General features: G+C 38.3%; 1 protein-coding gene across 17 annotated transcripts in view; it reads left to right on the top strand.

Moving 5' to 3' along the window:
* Rapgef6 (Rap guanine nucleotide exchange factor 6) overlaps positions 1–16289 on the top strand; it is a 173455-nt gene that overhangs the window by 142103 nt on the left and 15063 nt on the right. For 13 of the 17 annotated variants that reach the window (XM_051180668.1, XM_051180665.1, XM_051180664.1 and 10 more), the window contains 4 exons: positions 2557–2680; positions 5286–5309; positions 8880–9100; positions 13202–13390. In XM_051180668.1, the coding sequence (XP_051036625.1) occupies positions 2557–2680; positions 5286–5309; positions 8880–9100; positions 13202–13390 (558 nt within the window). The remainder of the gene's footprint in view (positions 1–2556; positions 2681–5285; positions 5310–8879; positions 9101–13201; positions 13391–16289) is intronic. The other 4 variants (XM_051180667.1, XM_051180666.1, XM_051180682.1 and 1 more) reach the window with 2 other exon arrangements.

The raw sequence follows: 16289 nt of genomic DNA, 5'->3' as shown, positions 1-16289 counted from the left end.
TCAATCCTGCATGCTTTTCTATTGGTTGCTAAAATCTGTTTAATCTCATCAGTGTCTATTAGTACTTGATGCTGTTTAATTCCATCCTACCTTTCTAAGTGTAGGGGTGGCTGGTGTACTTTGAAATTTTAAAGGCTTCGTTGTTTAGTTGTTTAGCATTTTGATTTTGTGTGGCCCACAAGACGCCATAATTCCCTTAAAGTAATAGAAATCTCAATTTGTGTTCATCTGAAAGGTCAAGATGTCAGTTTTAGAAATGTAGTTTGGATTGGCAGCTACTTTCCTTCAGCATTTTGAGGTAGCATCCATTGTCTTCTGGCTCCCATTGTCACTATTGAGACATCAGCCTTAGTCTTACTGTCCTCAGCCTCTGCTGATAGCTGCAGTTAGGACCTTTGTCTCCTCTTTAGCTTATGTTTTCTGTTTTGCTAAGCTTTACTATATGTGGGATTTGTAGTTTTGTTTCATTGTGATTCTGAGTTTGATATTTTCCTTTGCTTTTAGAATGTTCTAGTCTATATAATTAGGTCTTCAGGTTTTTTTATTTGCCTTTTGCTGACATCAGTTTGGGGACTCTGGTTCTACTTTAGTCTGACTTGACTCAACCCTACACCTCTACAATCTTACCTCTTCCTACAATTTATCATGTTGTATTGCTGCATGCAGGGTATTGCCATTCTTGTTTGTCAGTCCTTCTCTTCAGCTGTGTCTAATCAGTTAAACCTGTTGCTGAATTCCTAATCTAGTTTATTGTTTTTCAGTTTTTCTATTTCTTTTTGTTTCATATTCTCTGTTAAAGTTAGCAATGTTGGTTTTGTATCTTTGAACATTTTACAGCTGCTCTGTGGTGATTCCATGGTCTGGATCCTCTGTGGGTCTCTTTCTGGCATCTTCCTTCACATCTTGTCATGTTCATTTTTCTCATGATTTGCCTTGGTGTTTTGGGGTTTTTTGTTTGTTTGTTTGTTTTGTTTTGTTTTGTTTTGTTTTGTTTGTTTTCCAGACAGGGTTTCTCTGTATTGCTTTGGAGCCTGTCCTGGAACTCGCTCTGTAGACCATGCTGGCCTTGAACTCACAAGTGCTGGGACTAAAGGTGTGCATCAGCAACACCTGGCATGGTGTTTTGGCTTTTATGAAATGGTGAAAAAAAGTTACAAGAATACTCTGAAATATATGACTGATATTTTATTCCAAAAAATTAACCTTTGCTTATTTAAAGCTGTTAGTAATCCAAATGATTTTAATTCATTTTCAGATATTTAGGCTTTATTCCAGTCTACATTTGGTTCATCCTTAGCCCCAAAATAAAGTCAGTCCCAAAGCAGAGCATTAAGATTTAATTGGATATGTTATTTTTATTCTTCTTACCTCAGAACATAAAAGGACTCCACTCATATTTCAGTTCCTCGTCCCCTATTTGCCTTTGCTAATTGTCCCCAACAGGGAGGGTATCAAAGTTGTCCAGTCTCCTGCCTCAGGGGGTTTCACCATCACCATCACATTACTTTACATAACAGGAGATTTTCCTGACAGACTCTTAAAACACTGGCCTGACTCCAGTGTGATTTTGGTGTTGTTTTGTTTCCACCTTGTGTTGAGGCCCTGAGCCATTCCTTTAACAATGTACAGATGCCATTTATGCTAAAAAGGGATGGGACTCTGGACCTATATAGTTCTCAAACTTGCTTCAGGGCCTTCCATGTAGAAAACTGAGTTGCACTAACAATAATAGACAGGTGTGATTAAATTCTATTGTGGTCAGGCAGACTGACCTTTGAACATTGAATTTTTTTGCCTCATGGTTTAGACTAGGTAAGCCAATAAATAGGCTCCTTTTGATCTCTTACCTGATCTCTTCAAGAAAAGTTGACAATTTTCAAAGTTGTAAATTAAAAAAAAAAAAAAGCTAACAGATGTGCATTTTCATACTAATGATTAAAATCTCGGTGATAAATTCAGATTCTGAGAGAGGAAAAGTAAATTACCAGGCCAGAAAGTACTCTTATGAAAGAAGCAGCTACCTTAGCTTTAACTTAATTTTTGCCATTTGAGAAAGAAATCTGGTATTATTTAATCCCCTACCATTTATTCCTTTGGGAATATCTGCTACTTCATATATAGTTACTATCTTGAAAATTTTATGAATTATAAATAGAAAAAATGCAGGCTGGGTTAATTATTAGTAAGTAGGCCCCCGATGGCCTTGTCACCTAGCTACCTAACTTTTCAGATGCTGTACCTTCTACCAAAAGAGCAAACATGTACAGAACAGAATTGTGTGCTGTGTAATCTATGTGTATGCCTATGAGATAATGAACTGGTTTTAGCAACTGTGGATAGTCAGTCACTTTCTGTATTCAGAATCATTATTCCCAGGGAAAACACAGCTTTTCTCAGAAACTCATTCCCTGGGATCAGAGCTAAGTGCCTGTGAATTTATTAAGTCTTTAAAAAAAAATAGCACTTTGATAAGCTTATTTGTACTCAGGAACAATAACTGGGTTTCTGCTACTTGGAAATATAATTGTAATTATGAAAATTACTTTTATTTCATAGGAAATGACTCCAAAGTAGACGGCTTAGTAAACTTTGAGAAACTAAGAATGATTGCCAAGGAAATCCGTCATATTGTTCGAATGACTTCTGCTAACATGGACCCTGCCATGATGTTCCGACAAAGGTATGACATGGAAATCATGTTACAGTGGCATCTAGGGTGGTAAGGTAATGTCTATCCTTTGTTGTTCGCCCTATCCTTTGTTGTTCGCCGTGCTAAGTGTTGTACACACATCAATCTTCAGTAATTATATATCATGGTAATCCTAACAAGTAAGCAATATTCAACTTCCCCTCACATCTGAAGAAATTGAAGCTCAAGCAGTTTTGTTTTATTTTGTTTATGTTTGTTTTGCCAGTATATGCGTGCAATGCTTGCAGAGTCCAGAAGAGGGTGTTGGCTTCTCTGAGACTAGAGTTACAGATGGTTGTGAGCCACCATGTGGGTGCTAAGAATTGAACCCAGGTCCTCTGCAAGAGCATTCAGTGCTCTTAACTGCTGAGCCATCTCTTTAGCCCCTCAAGCAGTTTTATATAACTTGCTAAAACTTAAGCCCGTTTCCCATTTATTTTTCTGACTATACAAGTAGTTCTGTATGGCTATTATATAAAGTGCCAACAAGCACATATTAGAACAGTGTTAATCTCCCAGAAATCATCTTAATGCAAATGTTTCATCTGTTTTCTAACCTAAATCGCAAAATATTCTGCTTCTCTTTTAAAGTCCTAGCTCATCTAACTGGTACTGAAGTCTTCTAAAACATTTCTTTTCCAAACGTTATAGTTACAATGTAACTGTTTGCTTGCATGTGAACTCTTCTCAGAAAGTACCCATTTAGCCATGCTTTATCTTGATAAATAGAGGTTCGTTTTTTTGTTTTGATTTCATCTGAAAATACTTTTGAACTCACTTTGTAGCTAAGGGTGGTCCAGAATTCTTGATCTTGCCTCTACCTTCCAACTGCTGGTATTGCAGATGTACACCACCATGCTCAAAATGAGAAGATTTTTTAATTTGATTTGTGGGTGTGGGTATGTGTACTATAAAGGCTATTACAGATTTATGTATAGAGTTTATAGGAAGTGTGTTTAGCTGGTCCCAGTAATTGTTATAATCTTCAGCATGTAAGTAGGCATTACAGCTTAAATTTTTTATCCTATTTTCCTTTTGGACCACTCCATATAGTGCATTAAAATAAAATGAATTTTAAGCACACACAATTGCTATGATTTTAAAATACATACATTCTGATAAGAAAATAAAGATACTTGGTACTTTGGATTAAGTGTGTTTTATTGAGTTTTTGGTTGGGAAAGATATTGTATTTATTTGTTTGTTATATCATTGTGGAGCAGTCATTGTTTTTCTAGTAGATGATCCTATGTTTGCTCTAGTTAGAGATTCTCATAGTAGGGGGAAGGAGTACAAAATCTCATCTTCCCATCTCTTTTCTTTCTCCTGGTAATATAATGAGATGTCACTTCTCCAAAATGTGAAAGCAAAGACCAGTAAGAACCAGGGACCAAAGCACAGCTAGAGGAGGCTTGTTGTCTGTTTTTGTTTTTGTTGGTTGCCCTGGTACAGTGGACCTTTCACTGTCTCTTGTCTTGATATGAACCTCCATTTACTCATGTATGTTTTCATTCTAGTACCTGAAGATAAAATAAATTTGTTTCCTTCCCAAATCAGTTGATAGTGTAATAAGGTTCCTGCTATACTTGAAAATTAACAAAGGAGGGCCAAGAGAAAACTCACTCAGTAAAGTGCTTGCAATGAAAGCTTGAGGGCTGGAGTTCAGTACCATGTAAAAAGACAGGCATAGTGGCTGTGCTTGTAATCCAGCACTGAGGGACAGGCTGAGAGAGGGCAGAGAGAGGCACAGGTGGATCCCTGAACCTCATTGGCCAGCCAGTCTAGCATAATTAACTAGTTATCAGCCAATGAGAAGGGTCCTGTCTCCAAAAAAAAAAAAAAAAAAAAAAAAAAGTACAGGTTTATGACACCTTATGAACAGCATCAGGGGCTTTCCACTGACTTATACATGCACCCAAGCACACAATTTAAAAAATGATTGAAGAATATTAATAAGCCTAGCTGTTTGCTTGAATTATTTCAGTTTAGAGTTTTGTTAACCAATTATTGGAATCTCGTTGTGTTTCCAAACTGACCTGGAATTCTCCCAAGGTCATAGGAGAATAAGTGCCATACCACAACCCCTGGTTTAATGTTTTCTTATTTTCATTTTAAAGTTGTGTTAGTGGGCTATTTGTCAGAAATTTTTCCACCAAAAATGGATTTATGTATCTGTATGTTCCTTGTAATTTCTTTGTCATTTAAATAAGTGGCTCCAAAAATGTGTGGACGCTCTGTTCTTAGACTAGGCGTTCCCTACATTTCAACAAACAGAAAATTTGCGATGAACGGATTATGTTCCCTAAACTTTTTAATAGCATCAGTTTATGGTTAGATTAGGCACTAAAAATATAGTTGATCTGAAGCATATTTTAAAGTACGCACTAAAGAGGGTTTTGGCCTTCAGGACTCATTGTGTCTTTCCCATTTCTTCATTCCATTAAAACCATTTTTAATTGTTAGCTGTAATTTTTTTTCTGGTAAATTTTTCTGTTCTATTCTGTCTGTATAAATTCTCTGACTCTGAACTGTTGTCTTTTTTACTGTGCTTTCCTATTCAAACACATGCTTCAATGTTTGTGGCTCTTGCTTACAGGAAGAAGAGGTGGCGGAGTCTGGGGTAAGTGGGGAAATGAACAACTGGAATGAAGGTTGTGCAACTCTTAACATGTGCTGCATCCTTTTCATTAATGCACGCAAATCAGTCGGCATGCATCTATTAACTCCGTCAGCCTCCATTCTGACAAATGCCTTTTGCTAACAAGGTGAAGGGAGTGATTGAACTAGCATTTTGTTGGTTGTGTTTTAGTTTTGTTTTGTTTTTCCATTATTGGCATTTTATAATCCCTTTTTATATTTAAATTTAACAGATTCGTGAGATGTAGATATTGATAGTGGATATTTATTGTATACTTCCCCTGTGCTCTACTCTGCTGTAAGCTCCCTAAATGAATAACATTTTAAAAGCCTCCTATTGCCCTATGAACAGGTCTGTGATTCCTTGGGTACAGATGGGAAAGGTAACTTACCCAGTCTTACAGCCCATTAATGGCCTGTCCAGACCTAGATGGTCTTCTTCAAAGTCAACAACACTTTCTCTAATTTCAATGCCATATTTTATGACAGTAAACATGTTAATGTTCAAAAAGTGTGTTTATAAGGTAATGGTTGCATTTTCCATTAGTTTTGCAGGGTCATCTTCATTCAACCTGTATTGTAAAAGTGAATACATTTTTTAACCCTTCATCAAATCCACTGTCAGAAACTTGAAGCATAGATTGAAATTTACATTAATTTCTACCAGCTCTATTTAAAAATATCCCTTTGTTTCCCTAAAGCTCCTCAGCTCCCCAGCTTTTTGTGGTTTAAAGTAGGTTCTGGCCTTTTAATTCTGCATTGCTAGCCATCTAGTTTAGAGCCACAAGCAGTTAAAGATCTTAAACATCATTTCCCTAGACCTTTCATTTTAAATGAGGAAAGAGTAAGTACTATAGGTGTATGGAATTGCATACATAGAACATACATAGAACTTTGATGTTTAAAACTGATGAGCTGTGACGTTTAGATACTTAACATTTACATGTAAGGATGTCTTGAGCCATGTCTTTGAGTCTTATTTGTGGTCTTGTTTTTCATTTGGTAAACTCAACTTTCCTCCTCTGGTGTGTCTCTTGTGTGTTTTCTTCTGCGTCATACATTTGTGTTTTGGTCTTCCCTGGTTCTTCTAACTGAAGCAGAAATTGATAGCCCAGCATTACTACTAAAGCAGGACATGTTATGACCTAGTGACTAAGCTACAGTTTTGTTCAGCTGTGGGGTTTGGGCTATGTAGTGTTTGGGGCTTGACGACAGCAGGTGTTTTCATTTCACATCAGTATTTGCTGCTTTGAAAGTAGTTCAGTAGAAACTTTGTCTTCTGGCATTCTCATGCATTAAAACTTTGTATCCTATGTTTACAAGCTGGCTTTCTTATTTTGGATAACAACTAAGATAAAATTATTAAACACTAGCATCAAAATTTGCTCATAAATGCTGGGGCTTTATTTCACTGTGAGTTTGATTCCTGAAACTGACATAAAGGTAGGAAAGCACCAGCTCCACACAGTTGGCCTGTGACATTGCAGATACCCTGTAGCATAGGCATGCACATCCACTTAAGAATAATAGTTACCACACTATAAGACGTTATCTTGTGAATCAAGAAAAGCCAGTGCAGTGCATTGTCAGTCTGTGCTTATTGAAATGCTTCTCCTCTGTCTGGACTTAACTTTATATTTTCCTCATATACACCCTTGTGTATACATAAAAGGAAAAATATAAGGAAAGGGAATTGATTTAGATGTTCCTAAAGCTTCATATTCAGAATTTGAATCTTTCAGATCACTTTTAGAGTGACCAGTGCCCACCCTTGCCCCTGATCACATTCAGTGTGTACAGTACCACCCTGTTTGCCACCGGTATCTTGGTCATCCATCACTTGAGGATAAATCATTAAAGAAGGCAGAGCTAACCCTGTGGACACCTGTGCTGGCTCAGCACACACAGCCTGTTGGAGATTTACTAAAATTTTCAGGTTTCTTTCTCTTTAATCAAGTGCTCCTTAAAGGTTAAGGGATAATCCACTGGTTAACTAGGTTTTTCTTCCAAACAATTCTGCAAACTTTGCAGTTTTTTTCTATGTGTTACTCACAACCATATGATCATTTCTGCCTGCCCAGCAACAACTAAAAGTTGTCATTAGTATACTAGGCAGAGGTAGCATGAGCCTTTAATCCCAGCACACATGAGGCAGGGGCAAGCTGTCCTGAGTTCAAGGACAGCCAGGGCTACACAGAAAACCTGTCTCAAAACACAAAAATAAATACCAAAAGCTGCCATCAAGTGTAAGGCATAACTGTATTGATCTTTTTCCTCTTTTTTTTTTTTTTATGTGTGTGTTGTTTTGGTTATTTTAGTAACATACAAAATAATAGGGTTTTGTTTTGTTTTTTTTCATGATGTTTTCAAGCATGTGTACTTGCCTCCCTTCTCCTCTTCCCTTGGGAACCCTACTTTAAAGGTCTTAAATTGTGACATGGAAAAAAAAAAAATACCATTAACAGTTTCTCAGTTCTGTCTTAATATGATTTACAATTAAGATTCAGTGTCTTGTTTTAAATCAAGTATGTTAACATTGAAGAACAAATTTTCTGTTTATGGTCTGTGTTTTAGAGCATTTTATGTAAATATGATGCTAATATTGAAAATAGAGATACTCTTACCTTCCAATTAAAGATCATTTGAACTATGCAGGCCTGGAATCCTGAGTGATACCTGGGGTCCACATAAAGGTAGGAGGAGAGAACCACTCCTCAGACCTTCATAGACTTGATGTGGCATGTATCCAACTCTGCATACGCACAGTAATAAACAAACATTCCTCTACAAGCATTTCATTTACTAGCCTGTTAGAGAGGACCAGCTACATTGCTGGCAAAAATGATAGAGTTGGATAAAGCTGTAGCTTATTTGAATATATCCAGTTTACAGTTTCATAATGTTCAGAAGTATTGCAGCAGTAGAATCCCAGCTCCTACTTCTATAATGCAAGCAATGTTTCACCACATCATATTTGTAGAAACAGGAGCAATTGTTTTTCTGCATTTCTGATCTCTGACTATGCTAGATTGAAATGTTATTTTCAGATGTTATCTTAATTGTTCTTGTCAAAATATTGTTACCATGCTTGAAGTGACCCTACTGTCACAGAATGATGCTTTAACAGCATTATTACAAGCAGCACAGGTAACAAAGTTCTGTTTGCCCTTGCTGAAGGAATAATGACAAATTTATTCTGACCTAGACTTTTGCCTCATTTTAGAGTGAATGACTAAATGGACCAAAGGAAAGCTTTTCTTGGCACGGTTGTGCTATGGGTTGCATAGACACAAACAGATGTGATGGAATATGTTGTACAGGGAGGAACTGGCATCTTACTCTTTTGAACCCCACGTTTTGCCAGATCTTGTTCTTAATTGAGAACATTGCCATCTGTGCCAAATTACTTTGCACTGATGCTCTTTGTCTTTTAACTCATTTACACCAGCATGCAATAGTATTAACAGAAAAAAAACCTTTGACTCTTCATTCGTTCATGCTAAATTCTCATCTTTACAGGCTTTCTTTCATTGCAGTTTCTGTCTCCTTACAGGTCATTGAGTCAAGGCAGCACAAATTCAAACATGCTGGATGTTCAGGGAGGTGCTCACAAGAAAAGAGTACGCCGCAGCTCACTTCTGAATGCCAAGAAGCTATATGAAGATGCCCAAATGGCAAGGAAAGTGAAACAGTATCTTTCTAGTCTGGACATAGACACAGATGAGGAAAAGTTCCAGATGATGTCACTGCAGTGGGAGCCTGCATATGGTACCTGTGAGTTTTTTTGTTTTTTTTGTTTTTTTTTTTTTTTTTTTGTTTGTTTTTTTTTTTTTTTTTTTTTTTTTTCCTTTTTATCACACTGGTGAGCACAACAAAGAAATTTTGTTCTCCAGGATTAGTGCTGATATCATTTGCAAAGATGACTGCTGTGCTCAAGTTCTATTCATAAAATGCTCTTACATAACTCTGTAGGAGTGGGAAGGGAATGAATGGTTCTTCTTTTAAAGACTTTATAAATCCTCTTTTAAAAGTTGGGGCATTAATAAATGATCTAAATGGGGAGGGGGTGCACAAGTCACTAGAGAGCTGGCTCAGCTATTAAGAGCACTTGCTATTCTCACAGGACCTAAGTTCAGTTCCCTGCACCCACATGGTGTCTTTTAACTATCTGTAACACCAGTTACAGAGGATCTGATGTCCTTTTCTGAACTCCATGGGCACCTCAAATACATGGTACACAAACATACATGTAGGCAGTACACACCCATGCACATAAAATAGGAATGTCTTTTTTTTTTTTTTTTTTTTTTTTCAATTAGGACATTATAGAAAATACTCTGAGAACATTGTTGCCCTCATCTCTAAATGAAAAGTGACATCTGTACTAGGTGAAAAATCAGTTACCAGCTAGAAAGCTTAGGGGTTTGATTCAAACACTAGCAGTGATGCCTTATCATTAAGATACAAGAGGAAGTAGATGCATCCCGACTTACTACTGGCACCTTACAGACTACCTGCCCACCACTGCTCTGCTCAGTAAGTACTGTGTCCCCAAGCATTACCCTGACCTTTAAGTGCTGGCTTCAGAACACATAAGTTAAGAAATTCATGAGTTACAGGAGCTGGGGGTTGGGGGAAATTCCTATTAAATTGTAGGTTAAATGTTAAACTCGTAAGAAGCACAATGGAATTACAAGTTTTCTGTTGAATGTGTTAGTATTTTCATTGTAATATAATAGCATGCCAGCTGAATAGAAAAGAGAAAGTGAGCATAGAAACATACTGATTTCACAATGAAATTAAAATACTGGTAGAGTCATTCAGTACACAATGAAATTAAAATACTGGTAGAGTCATTCAGTATTAGCAAGAGCTGAACATAGTGATATATTAATTCCACTGGACAAGAATAGGAGCACTACCACAGTGGCCCCCAACATTACAGAATGTTAGCTGTCTTTGGGCAAGTTGGGTTTACCGGTTAAAGACATTTCTGTTTTATAGCTCTTAAGCACAGCAATTAGAAATTAAAACATAACTTTAGCCCTCACAGGTGCATTCCAGTGATTAACAGTACTTGGGAGGCCAGAGAAACCCTGTCTCAAAAAAATAAAAACAAACAAACAAAAAACAATATATTGAAAGCTTCCACTGAAGAAAATTAATGGAATATACTTGCACTGACACTAATGGATGGAGGCAGAGTTTAAGTCTTATTTTTTACCATTGAGCAAGTTTCTCTTAATTCTTGACTGTTTTCAAAAATGTAAAAATGCTAGCTATGGTGTCCTATGACTTTAATACCATCACTCAAGAGGCAGAGGCAGGCAGATTTGAGTTCCGGGCCAGCCTGGAATACAGAAAAAAACACATTTTCTCTAGGGTTAAGAACATATTTTATCTCTTCTGATTCTTTATCAAGCCTATTAAATTTGAAGAAAGAAATAACAAACACTAGAAATTGAAAGTCTTCCATATAACAGCAACATCCTTACTAAGTTCTCTGTAGACAGTGTGCTTGGTGTGGTGGCACACACTTTAAGTCCCAGCTGAGAAGAATAAGACAGTAGAATCAATCACTTGAGCATTGAAATTGGAGACAAAAACTCCATCTCATCATTTTTGCTTTGCTTTGTTTGTTTTGAGACAATGTCTCATTGTGTATCTCTATCTGTGCTGTGTCCTAGAACTCAACTATGTAATCCAGCTGGCTTGTAACTCACAGTGATCCACCTGCCTGTGCCTCTTGGATGCTGGGATTAAAGGTGTGCACCACCACCACCCCACCCCGACTCTATCTCAAACTATTTTTTAAAAATTTTAGAAGATGCCTGGCAGTGGTGGTGCACACCTTTAATCCCAGCACTTGGGTGGCAGAGGCGGGTGGATCTCTGAGTTCCAGGGCAGCCAGAGCTACATAGAGAAACACTATTTTGTTTTGTTTCATTTCGTTTAAGGGGGAAAAAAAAAAATAGAGAAAAGAAAACTAAAACACAAATTCCAGCACCATAGAATCTGAAGCAGGAGGATTACAAATTCAAGCCCAGCCTGGGCTACATATCAAAGCTCTGCCTCAAATTTTGCAAATTGCCAATTACTTCTAACAGCTATCTGTAGTAGCTAATATTGAATTCCTGTTGTAATGAGATAATGCACCTAGAAAGTGTTGATAATGGTGATGTTTCTCTAAAAGTGATGTTTCTCTAAACTGTAGCAGTTATGATGTCAGTGATATCAAAAATTAATTTATAGCCAGAAATGGTTGTGCAATCAAAATATTGGGTTCTGTGTTCGACGTTTTACTAACAGGAAGTGATATTAAGTAGATTAAAAATGCTTAGCTTCTACACACACACACACACACACACACACACACACACACACACACACACACCTTATATGAAGCAGTATTTTAATGTATAGAAAAACTTGGGGCTGGAGAGATGGCTCAGCCGTTAAAGGCTAGGCTCACAACCAAAAATGAAACAAAGACCAAGAAGTGTGCATATGTAGATTCAGTAACCAGAATTATGAAGTGACAATCATCCCCAGGAATGGTTCCTCCTCTGTATTGTCCTCCTAGTTCAGGACTTGAGCCTGGCCTTACTCCTGGCATGTTTCCCAGAGAGTTACAGTGGTGCCTTCCTGTAATCCCAATGCTTGAGATACTGAGACAGGATCATGAGTCATGGCCTGTTTCACAGGGGTCACATATCAGATATTTACATTATGGTTCATAACAGTACCAAAATTACAGCTGTGAAGTAGCAACGAAATAATTTTATAATTAGGGGTTACCACTTGAGGGTTGCACGCAGCATTAGGAAGGTTGAGAACCACTGGACTACATACTGAGTTTGTGGCCAGCCTGCACTATGTAGTGGACCTCTCAAAAAAAATAGTTTCGACATAGGGGAAATGTATTCCGTATTTCTAACCAAAAGGTGGGAACATTTTTTAATTCAACTAGTTGATAAGCGATTTCATATTATCACCATGAGTCCTTCTGTTTTTAGTTTTCTAGGTGTCCCATGCCTCTTGTTACCAGGTAAAATATTTTTCAGTTTCTCGCAGTGAAAGTATGAACACTTCCTATTTACAGCTGGTCTGGCATAGTTAAACCTCTGTTTGTTGCTTTTTCTTGGTGTTTGAGGCCTATACTTGAAACCAACCCGAATAATTAGCCCAAGGACTAAAAGGGCTGGCTGAGGGAAATTTTCTTTCCTTTGGACCACAACCTTGGTTTTATGAAAGCCGTTTGTTTTGTTATTTTTTCCTATTCTATCTAGTTAGGCCTCACTAGTGCTGTCATTGCAGAATTCACAGTGTTAGAAAAGGTTCTGTGGGTTTATGAGAAAGCAAGAAGCAGTTGATGTAAAGTGATTCAACCAAGGCAAAGATTGACATGATAGAAACCTCGAGCATATGGGATTGAAGAGTGAGCAAGTGCATGGTGGAGCAGGTTGAGAGTGAGTCTCATGGCTTTCCAGACCTTGCTGGAGGCACTTGACAGGGGGAGTTGTGAGGTCTGTGGGGCACAGAGAAGGATAGCAGGTTAGCTCTCCATGTTAGTTGTCTCTCTGCTGTCATCTGGAGAAGGGCTGGAGGCGTGCTAATTGATCCAGTGAAAGGATTTCAGTCCTATAGATAAGAATGTGAACTTGGCCTCAGAAGTAGATAATGGATTCAAGAATTTAGGAAGCAAACAGTTTGTTCTACAGCAGCTTCAGAGAGGTAATTTATGCTTAAATTTCTTTTTTGAAAATAGGTCTTTAATTTTTTATGTAAAAATATAATTTTTAAATAACTATTCATCAATGATAATAGTCTTCCCTTAAAAAAGTGCAGTTACCTGACCCTTCTCTTTCTTTGTAGTGACAAAGAACTTAACTGAAAAAAGGTCAGCCAAGTCATCTGAAATGTCTCCCGTGCCTTTGAGGTCAGTTGGCCAAACATCGAAAGTCTACCTGCATCAGCCGCACAGAGTGAGCCAGGTGCTTCAGGTGCCAGCAGTTAATTTGCACCCCATCAGAAAGAGAGGACAAGCCAAAGACCATGTGCTGAGTGAGTGCTCACAGCCGTATCCGTTTCACTCTTAGTTTCTAAAGCTAATGACAGCAGAGTTTGATGGCCCAAGCTGAGCTGCAAGCTTTTCTATTGTCCGGCCTGGTCCCACAGCCACTTATAAAATAATCACTCAGAAGCTTAATCGTAACTACAATTGTTTGGCCAATGGCTGAGGCTTATTACTGGATAGAGCTTACATTTAAATTAACCCATTTCTCTTAGTAGGGGGCTGGAGAAATGGTTCAGTGGTTAAGAGCACTGGCTGCTCTTCCAGGCCTGGGTTTGATTCCCTGCACCCACAGTTCAGCTCACAACCTTCTATAACAACAGTTCCCGGGGATCTAGCATCCTCTCCTGGCCTCCATGGGCACTGCACAAATATGGTACACAGGTATACATTCAGTCAAAACACCTATACACACAAAACTGTAAAGAAGAAAATTTTAATTAAAAAATAATTGTAGGAGCTAGAGAGGTGGCTCAGTATTTATGAGGGTGTACTATTTTCATGAGAACTCATTAGATTCCCAGTACCCACATCAGGTGGCTCACAACTGCATGTAACTTGAGCTCCAAGGGATCAGATGCCTCTGACCTCCTTGGGCATCTGTACTCTCTTGCACATACCCATACCAGACACATAATATTTTATTTTTAAGTGACAGGACTAGAGAGAGGGCACAGTAGTTAAGAGTACTTGTTGCTGTTGCAGAGGGATCTGGATTTGGATCCCAAAACCCATATAATGGTTCTCAGCCATCACTCACTACTCAGGTTCCAGGGGATCCAATGCCTCTTCTGACCTGTGGGTACTAGACACACACATGGTGCACTTACATACAAGCAAAACATTCATACACATAAAATAAGAAAATATGTTAAGTGTAATCCTCAACTGTTTTCCCCACTGAGCCATATAAACATTATTGAAATTACTTTTGTTTTAACAGTATCTCTATGTCCACTTTTACATGGGAAGCTAGATTAGATTTGGTTCCTGGTATTGCTAATCCATATTTCATGCTTAGTAGAAGTATGATTTTTTGGTTTGGTTTTGGGTTTGATTTGATTTGGTTTGGTTTTTCAATGCAGGGTTTCACTGTCCTGGAACTAGCTGGCCTCAAATTCACAAAGATTTGCCTGCCTCTGCCTCCCAAGTGTTGGGATTAAAAATGTGCACTACTACCACCGGGCAAAATTTGTGATTTTAATTTGATTTGAGATACAGTCCAGGGTTTCATCTAGTGTTATTATAGATACAAGCAGATCACTTCTTCATTGTGTGTGTACTAACTTGGTACGTGTAAAAGAAAAAGCAAGAGCCTTAGCAAAGGCAAGGATAATGAAGGGCTTTAGAAGAAGTTTTTTTTGGCAAGGGTTCCCTTGAGGCAGAGAAAATGGTTTGGTATCTGTTGTTACAATTGGCTCACTGCAAACTGCATGCATATTAAGAGGCGATAACAACTCAAGGTCAGGGTGGGGGACTTGACTTGGTGGTAGAGTGCTTGACTAGTGTACACAAAGCCCTGGGGGCTCAGCCCAGTTCCCAGCAACACACACACACACACACACACACACACACACACACCAGTCACATTTAACACTGAGTTTCAGACACAGTTTGTCTTTATTGTAAACTTTATGTATTAACTTAGTTTTCATAATAGCCCTATGATATATTAATTTAACCTCATTCTACACAGAATCTTAATAATTTCCACAGTGCCAGTACATCATCTGTCTAGTAGTTGATCCTAGCCAGGTTAGTTCTAAAATCATTACTTTTTAACTACCAGACTAAACAGCCTCCCAGGATATGATAAGTCAAGTTATAAATATGTCTAGATTGTAGAGGTGCCAAGCATAATTTGTCACTGACAAACCACTAAAGAGATTTGAAGTCTTGCATGGTGTACACCCTTCTAATCTTAGTACTTGGGAAGGGGACTCCATTGAATATTCATTGTTAACCTAGGCTACATACAAATTTGAGGCCAGCCTGACCTATATATGTTGCTCTGTTAAGAGAATGACAGGAAGAGGCAAGGAAAGAGAGATGGAGGGAAAAAGAAGATGGGGAGAAGGGAAGTTGAGATATAGTTGTGGGGAGGCAGGAGTAGAGCAAGTCCACAGGCAAACAAGCCTGCTTGGTGAGAGTGCCTTACAGAAGACTGCCTTGCTATACCAGCTCCTCATCATAGTCATGCTTGCTCTGTGCTAAAAGTAGTCTGTAGCTCAGTGACTTCCTAGAAACTCTTAAAACGTAACTGGGCTGCAACCATTTGTAGAGAGTCTTTGTCCTACTGGTCAGCTCCCAAATCATGACATATGGTAACTTATTATTAATTATGAAAGCTTAGGCTCTTATAACTGAAATTAACCCATTTCTGCTATATGCTGCCACGTGACTCGTGGCTGGTACCTTTCCTCCTGCATGTCCTCCTAGTTCAACATCTCTTAGCATTTCCGCCTTCTCCCAATGTTCTCTCTGTCATGAAGATCTGCCTAGCTGATGGCCTTTCAGCTTTTTATTAAGCCAGTCTGAGTGACACATTATCACAGTTTACAAAAAGATTATTCTACAATAACCATTTCAGAATCTGACCTGTGTTCAATAGCCAGCTAGAAGAGAATAGAACTTTCCAAGAATGTTTTTGGGAGCGCCATCCAATTTTCCTGTCTGTTGCATACTTTTCTTCTGCAGTATGAATTTAATGCTCTTGAAAAGGGCTGACCTGGCAGCCCTGCAGCATCTTATGTGTGCCCACAGCAGAGATGCATCTCGGGTGGTGACCGTGCCAGCACCCCACACTACCTCTGACATACTTTGCTCTCTAAGAGGGGAGGGCAGAGTTTGGACCTCTATCTTCTCTCTTAGGATGGCAACCACATATAA

Source organism: Phodopus roborovskii, unplaced genomic scaffold (genome assembly GCF_943737965.1).
Source record: "Phodopus roborovskii unplaced genomic scaffold, PHOROB, whole genome shotgun sequence".
Classification (NCBI taxonomy): Eukaryota; Metazoa; Chordata; class Mammalia; order Rodentia; family Cricetidae; genus Phodopus; species Phodopus roborovskii.
Note: the sequence above shows the minus strand (reverse complement) of the source record. Positions and strands in the feature narration are given on the sequence as shown.